General features: G+C 44.6%; 1 protein-coding gene across 1 annotated transcript in view; it reads left to right on the top strand.

Annotated features, from left to right (window-relative positions):
• Positions 1-6,376: 6,376 nt before the first annotated feature.
• The window catches only part of LOC126115034 (uncharacterized), a gene marked incomplete at its 5' end in the record, with an annotated part of 85,173 nt that continues 82,867 nt past the window's right edge, over positions 6,377-8,682 (top strand). Inside the window, one exon of the mRNA XM_049915077.1 lies at positions 6,377-6,578. Within this exon, the coding sequence (XP_049771034.1) occupies positions 6,377-6,578 (202 nt within the window). The remainder of the gene's footprint in view (positions 6,579-8,682) is intronic.

Raw genomic sequence — 8,682 nt, 5'->3', positions numbered from 1 at the left:
AAAATGTCCTCCGTTAGCAAGGATACATGCATCCACCCTCCGTCGCATGGAATCCCTGATGCGCTGATGCAGCCCTGGAGAATGGCGTATTGTATCACAGCCGTCCACAATACGAGCACGAAGAGTCTCTACATTTGGTACCGGGGTTGCGTAGACAAGAGCTTTCAAATGCCCCCATAAATGAAAGCCAAGAGGGTTGAGGTCAGGAGAGCGTGGAGGCCATGGAATTGGTCCGCCTCTACTAATCCATCGGTCACCGAATCTGTTTTTGAGAAGCGTACGAACACTTCGACTGAAATGTGCAGGAGCTCCATCGTTGTGTCGTACTTGTAAAGGTACATGTTCTAGCAGCACAGGTAGAGTATCCCGTATGAAATCATGATAACGTGCTCCATTGAGCGTAGGTGGAAGAACATGGGGCCCAATCAAGACATCACCAACAATGCCTGCCCAAACGTTCACAGAAAATCTGTCTGTGTTGATGACGTGATTGCACAGTTGCGTGCGGATTCTCGTCAGCCCACACATGTTGATTGTGAAATTTTACAATTTGATCACGTTGGAATGAAGCTTCATCCGTAAAGAGAACATTTGCACTGAAATGAGGATTGACACATTGTTGGATGAACCATTCGCAGAAGTGTACTCGTGGAGGCCAATCAGCTGCTGATAGTGCCTGCACACGCTGTACATGGTACGGAAACAACTGGTTCTCCCATAGCACTCTCCATACAGTGACGTGGTCAACGTTACCTTGTACAGCAGCAACTTCTCTGACGCTGACATTAGGGTTATCGTCAACTGCACGAAGAATTGCCTCGTCCATTGCAGATGTTCTCGTCGTTCTAGGTCTTCCCCAGTCGCGAGTCATAGGTTGTAATGTTCCGTGCTCCCTAAGACGCCGATCAATTGCTTCGAACGTCTTCCTGTCGGGACACCTTCGTTTTGTAAATCTGTCTCGATATAAACGTACTGCGCCACGGCTATTGCCCCGTGCTTATCCGTACATCAAATGGGCATCTGCCAACTCCGCATTTGTAAACATTGCACTGACTGCAAAACCACGTTCGTGATTAACACTAACCAGTTGATGCTGCGTACTGATGTGCTTGATGCTAGTACTGTAGAGCAGTGAGTCGCATGTCAACACAAGCACCGAAGTCAACATTACCTTCCTTCAATTGGGCCAACTGGCGTTGAATCGAGGAAGTACAGTACATACTGACGAAACTAAAATGAGCTCTAACATGGAAATTAAGCATTTCCGGACACATGTCCACATAACATCTTTTCTTTATTTGTGTGTGAGGAATGTTTCCTGAAAGTTTGGCCGTACCTTTTTGTGACACACTGTATACAAAGTGTGGGGAAGCTCTTTTATCCCTTTTCTTTAAGAATCTTATTTACTCGGCAGAATGGCTGAGAGCCGTGCCTACTCAACTTGAATAATTATCCGACTGAATTTTTCTAAGTACGGTCGAGGTTGTCGCATGAGAAATGTAATGGAGTGACGTGAATGAAGTATGTTATTTCTAATGGAGAAAAGATGGGGCTCGCCTACGCTGTAGCGCACAATACCGTGAGCTGCGACGACTGCTGCCTACGTCGTTGCCGCTGAAAAATAAAAATACTATCTCTTTCTATCTGGATTGACCTTTGCCAATCGAACTCTCACTAAGCCTTGATGAAGTCAAGGACTCCTACAGGGTGTTTCAAAAATGACCGGTATATTTGAAACGGCAATAAAAACTAAACGAGCAGCGATAGAAATACACCGTTTGTTGCAATATGATTGGGACAACAGTACATTTTCAGGCAGACAAACTTTCGAAATTACAGTAGTTACAATTTTCAACAACAGATGGCGCTGCGGTCTGGGAAACTCTATAGTACGATATTTTCCACATGTCCACCATGCGTAGCAATAATATGGCGTAGTCTCTGAATGAAATTACCCGAAACCTTTGACAACGTGTCTGGCGGAATGGCTTCACATGCAGAAGAGATGTACTGCTTCAGCTGTTCAATTGTTTCTGGATTCTGGCGGTACACCTGGTCTTTCAAGTGTCCCCACAGAAAGAAGTCACAGGGGTTCATGTCTGGCGAATAGGGAGGCCAATCCACGCCGCCTCCTGTATGTTTCGGATAGCCCAAAGCAATCACACGATCATCGAAATATTCATTCAGGAAATTAAAGACGTCGGCCGTGCGATGTCGCCGGGCATCTTGCATAAACCACGAGGTGTTCGCAGTGTCGTCTAAGGCAGTTTGTACCGCCACAAATTCACGAAGAATGTCCAGATAGCGTGATGCAGTAATCGTTTCGGATCTGAAAAATGGGCCAATGATTCCTTTGGAAGAAATGGCGGCCCAGACCAGTACTTTTTGAGGATGCAGGGACGATGGGACTGCAACATGGGGCTTTTTGGTTCCCCATATGCGCCAGTTCTGTTTATTGACGATGCCGTCCAGGTAAAAATAAGCTTCGTCAGTAAACCAAATGCTGCCCACATGCATATCGCCGTCATCAATCCTGTGCACTATATCGTTAGCGAATGTCTCTCGTGCAGCAATGGTAGCGGCGCTGAGGGGTTGCCGCATTTGAATTTTGTACGGATAGAGGTGTAAACTCTGGCGCACGAGACGATACGTGGACGTCGGCGTCATTTGGACCGCAGCTGCAACACGGCGAACGGAAACCCGAGGCCGCTGTCGGATCACCTGCTGCACTAGCTGCGCGTTGCCCTCTGTGGTTGCCGTACGTGGTCGCCCTACCTTTCCAGCACATTCATCCGTCACATTCCCAGTCCGTTGAAATTTTTCAAACAGATCCTTTATTGTATCGCTTTTCGGTCCTTTGGTTACATTAAACCTCCGTTGAAAACTTCGTCTTGTTGCAACAACACTGTGTTCTAGGCGGTGGAATTCCAACACCAGAAAAATCCTCGGTTCTAAGGAATAAACCGTGTTGTCCACAGCACACTTGCACGTTGTGAACAGCACACGCTTACAGCAGAAAGACGATGTACAGAATGGCGCACCCACAGACTGCGTTGTCTTCTATATCTTTCACATCATTTGATGCGCCATCTGTTGTTGAAAATTGTAACTACTGTAATTTCGAAAGTTTGTCCGCCTGAAAATGTACTGATGTCCCAAGCATATTGCAACAAACGGTGTATTTCTATCGCTGCTCGTTTAGTTTTTATTGCCGTTTCAAATATACCGGTCATTTTTGAAACACCCTGAATATGCCCCTAGTCTAACTATTGGTGTGGTACACCGGTCAGATAACTAGTCGACCTCAATGCCACTCAATGTTCGCACTCAGGCGCTAACTAATACTCTGTCTGTGTTCACACCACACATTAAGTGTTGCTGCCAACACAGTGAACAAACGCTTAATCGCAAGCGACTCAATATAGAGTATCACTCCAATTCGCTAGCGACAGAGGTGCTCTCTCAGTGCAGTACTGAGTAGAGACTTTGTTCCTCGCTCTCTGCATACACGCACGAGCGCACTCGCTCCCGCTACAAGAGCGTCACCGGAACGACATCCCTCCGTGCAAAAAGCGAAAGGGTATATCATCCGGTGTCCTTCCCTCACTCCTCTAGCTCATCGCATCAGAAATAGTCCACCAATCAGCGTTGCTCTTACAAACAGGAGAATGGCTGACCCAAACAATCTGGGAATATATAGCATCTGCGTTAGGCATTTACTGTCCACTAGTGAGAACTCTGAAACTGCGCACTAGGTCCGTCAAAAAAATGCGTATGCTGGGGCTCTCCCAAATAATACAGCGGGTTTTGCTTTTAAGGTGAACACGCAGGCCATTTTCCCTTTTCTCTGGCGAAACTGTTTTGGTCTGTGGGTGGTCCTACGGACTTCCCAGCGGGCTGGTTGCCTCCACCAAACAAAAACTCCTGTGGCCATCGTGTCTTGAATGTTTGTGTACGCCAGCCTCGACCTTTTAATCTCGGAGTGCACTTGCGATTTATGTATTAGATTTGCATATCGATTTAATGGAAATATGTAAAATTGACTCTACCCCATCGACTTTGGGCTCGAATGTAACGTCTTGATACGCAGAATACAATGGTGAGGTGGGAATATGTAAGAAATGGTCAGGAGGCCACGCCACCTTACACCGAACGTTGTTTGTCGACAGAGTATCAACCAAAAACTCCGGCTTATTTCGTACTAGGTGCTCTCGTTCAGCAGAACGGGCGTAAACGTTAATTAAAAGCAACACCAGAACTACAGAGCACAGGAGAAGCATAACTGTGGGTGAATAATATGTATAGTTTCTGTCAGGAAGTTGGTACAGCGTTAGGTCGTCGTACCAAGGGTGCTTGGTTCGTACCCCAATGATGACAATTTTTGCTGTATTATGCGTGAGAGTGTTACATGGGACTGTGTGATGTAATTGTTACTGTATTCTACATTCCACTGATTATGTTTATCCTGTGAAACTAAAAATGCACCAGCTGTTTCATCACGGGTGGTGTCTTGTGTTGCACATGTCAGACAAAACAGCACACCAATCTAGACAAATGTATTCTATATGTTTGCTACTTTTAACTTGTTGTTGTTGTGGTCTTCAGTCCTGAGACTGGTTTGATGCAGCTCTCCATGGTACTCTATCCTGTGCAAGCTTCTTCATCTCCCGGTACTTACTGCAACCTACATCCTTCTGAATCTGCTTAGTGTATTCATCTCTCTTGGTCTCCCTCTACGATTTTTACCCTCCACGCTGCCCTCCAATGCTAAATTTGTGATTCGCTGATGCCTTTTAACCAACGAAGTGAAAGCAGACTGCCAAAAGAACAGTTCTACAAACTCCGTAGCGTCCTTTTACATGTCAGGAAAATGTCCTCCCATATAAGAGTTTCATGCGTAAAGAGTTAAAACAAATTTTCATCAGTGCCGTATGAACGCGAGACTCTCGGTACGACGACCGCACGCTCTACCAGCTCACCCACGCGAAATCTACGAAACAGAGTCTCGGAAATACGGTTTTTCTGTGCTCCGTAGTTCTGGTGTTACTTTTAATTACCGTTTACACATGTTGTACTGGACGACAGCACATAGTACGAACCAAGTCGGTGTTTCGGTTAATACTGAATACACATACAACGTTTGGTACCGGTATGAGTGTCTGACATTGAAACGTCCCCTGTGGGTCTGTGAGAAAATTTTAGCCTTTGACCAACATTGTATTGATAAGTGTGTGCATTTGATTTCTTTGTTATTGTAATTATGAAAAATTTTTTCAAATCATTATTGGCCACTGCCCAAAACAATTTGTAAAATTTTTTTGTGGGGAGCATGGGGGCTATGTAAGTAGGCTGTTTATGTTTTCTTATTGGCGGCGTTACGTAGCGCTCTGTATGAGGATCACTGGCTGTGCTGTGTGCGGTCTGTGGCTGGTTTGCATTGTTGTCTGCCATTGTAGTGTTGGGCAGCTGGATGTGAGCAGGGTGTGGTGTTGCGCAGTTGGAGGTGAGCCGCCAGCAGTGGTGGATGTGGGGAGAGAGATGGCGGAGTTTTGAAATTTGTAATACTGGATATTATGAACTGTTATGTATATTATGATTTTTCAACACTATTAAGGTAAATACATTGTTTGTTCTCCATCAAAATCTTTCATTTGCTAACTATGCTTATCAGTAGTTAGTGCCTTCGGTAGTTTGTATCTTTTATTTAGCTGACAGTAGTGGCGCTCGCTGTATTGCTGACTCTCAATAATCCCTAAAAAACAATGGCCCTGACTAACATTAACCTATACCTTTCACAAATCACTTACCTCACAAAAATCTTCGTTACTCGAACTACTGCAATACAGCGAGCGCCACTACTGCCAGCTAAATAAAAGATTTAAACTACGGAAGGCACTAACTACAGATAGGCATAGTTAGCAAATGAAAGATTTTAATAGAGAACAAACAATGTATTTACCTTAATAGTCATAATATATATAGCAGTTCATGCACAAATTACAAAACTCCGCCATCTCTCTCCCCACATCCACCACTGCTGGCGGCTCACCTCCAACTGCGCAACGCTACGCGCTGTTCACATCCAGCTGCCGCTGCCCAACACTACAATGGCAGACTACAATGCAAACTAGCCACAGACTGCACACAGCACAGCCAGTGATTTTCATACAGAGCGCTACGTAACGTTGCCAATAAGAAAACATAAACAGCCTACTTACATATGCAGGTTAGGGTGTAAGCTCGAGCATTACGTGTCTGCCTTGGTGATGCATCCACTGTGCAGAGCAGCAGGTGTACAGGGAGGGACTGGTGGTGTTGCAGGTGGCGCCTGGTGCTGGTGGTGCTGGTGGTGGTGGTGGTGGCGACGGCGCTGTGGCCGCCGCCCGGGGCGGCCGCGTCTCCGGGCCACACGCACACGCAGCACCTGCACCCTCCCGTGGAGATCTCGCCGCTGCCGGCGGCGCCGCGCGTCCTCATGCCGGCCATCCCCGCCGCCGAGGTGGCCGGACACGTGGCCAGGGCCGGCGCCGCGCTCGCAGACCGCTTCGACCGGCTCGAGCCCGCCATCCACTCCAGGGGTGAGTCCGCCTGCGGCTGCCGCTACACCCGAGCTCCATCGACAAATTATAGGGGGGCCCTTCACAAATATTACACGATGTCTAGTAGTTGTTGTTGTTGTTGTCTTCAGTCCTGAGGCTGGTTTGATGCAGCTCTCCACGCTACTCTATCCTGTGCAAGCTTCTTCATCTCCCAGTACCTACTGCAACCTACATCCTTCTGAATCTGCTTAGTGTATTCATCTCTTGGTCTCCCTCTACGATTTTTACCCTCCACGCTGCCCTCCAATACTAAATTGGTGATCCCTTGATGCCTCAGAACATGTCCTACCAACCGATCCCTTCTTCTGGTCAAGTTGTGCCACAAACTTCTCTTCTCCCCAATCCTGTTCAATACTTCCTCATTAGTTATGTGATCTACCCATCTAATCTTCAGCATTCTTCTGTAGCACCACATTTCGAAAGCTTCTATTCTCTTCTTGTCCAAACTATTTACCGTCCATGTTTCACTTCCATACATGGCTACACTCCATACAAATACTTTCAGAAATGACTTCCTTACACTTAAATCTATACTCGATGTTAACAAATTTCTCTTCTTCAGAAACGCTTTCCTTGCCATTGCCAGTCTACATTTTATATCCTCTCTACTTCGACCATCATCAATTATTTTGCTCCCCAAATAGCAAAACTCCTTTACTACTTTAAGTGTCTCATTTCCTAATCTAATACCCTCAACATCACCCGACTTAATTCGACTACATTCCATTATACTCGTTTTGTTTTTGTTGATGTTCATCTTATATCCTCCCTTCAAGACACCATCCATTCCGTTCAACTGCTCTTCCAAGTCCTTTGCTGTCTCTGACAGAATTACAATGTCATCGGCGAACCTCAAAGTTTTTATTTCTTCTCCATGGATTTTAATACCTACCCCGAATTCTTCTTTTGTTTCCTTTACTGCTTGCTCAATATACAGATTGAATAACATCGGGGAGAGGCTACAACTCTTACTCCCTTCCCAACCACAGCTTCCCTTTCATGTCCCTCGACTCTTACAACTGCCATCTGGTTTCTGTACAAATTGTAAATAGCCTTTCGCTCCCTGTATTTTACCCCTGCCAGCTTTAGAATTTGAAAGAGAGTATTCCAGTCAACATTGTCAAAAGCTTTCTCTAAGTCTACAAATGCTAGAAACGTAGGTTTGCCTTTCCTTAATCTTTCTTCTAAGATAAGTCGTAAGGTCAGTAGTAATGGACATTAAACTGCCACTCGAAATTGCCCTGATTAAACATGCCCTCTCTACAAACGGCTACAACCCAGAGGAAGCAAAACTGTTACGTGATCTGACTACTCTCAGTAACGATTCGTCACAGCCACGCACACATAGCTCAACGGTAATTCTCTTGACATCTGAAATGATCTACTACTGATTATTGTGACCTAAAACGTGTCGCTGTCGTGGAACATAATGGGGACTCAAATATATACCAAAAGTCAGGCATTTACAAAATAATATGTAATGACTGTGAGAAACAGTATATTGGCCAAACTGGCCGTAACTTTCTAACACGTATCAAGGAACATACTACTGATATTGCACGTACCAAATCAATATTTGGTCAACATCTTGATGGATACAATCATTCTGAAGGTTGCATTTCCAACAATTTGAAAATATTACATACTGTGCCAAAAGGACTACTGCTAAACACTTTAGAAGAAATTTAAATCTTTTCACTTCACAAAAGTAATCCATTATCTGTTTTAAAAGAACAACTTCAAATCAAAGACAAACATTTCTTTGAGCTTTTCGATGATCTACTTTAAAATGTTCACTCTTCTGTCCTTTGTTTTATAAAATTTTTTACAATTATAACGACTTTGAGACTGCATAATTGCTATTTCACACCCTTTTATTTTTGACACTATGGCTCATAGTATTATAATTTTAAATTCCTTCCATTTTTATTATTTTATTTGTTTATAAGACTGGCATACAACTTAAGGAATAGCAAAGCTTTTTAAAAATTGTCACATGTAATTTACATACGAACTTCATAGACCATATTTCATTGATATGGACAACTACTTCGTATCGTATTTGTGCAGCACTTAGTATACA

Source organism: Schistocerca cancellata, chromosome 1 (assembly GCF_023864275.1).
Source record: "Schistocerca cancellata isolate TAMUIC-IGC-003103 chromosome 1, iqSchCanc2.1, whole genome shotgun sequence".
Lineage (NCBI taxonomy): Eukaryota > Metazoa > Arthropoda > Insecta > Orthoptera > Acrididae > Schistocerca > Schistocerca cancellata.
Note: the sequence above shows the minus strand (reverse complement) of the source record. Positions and strands in the feature narration are given on the sequence as shown.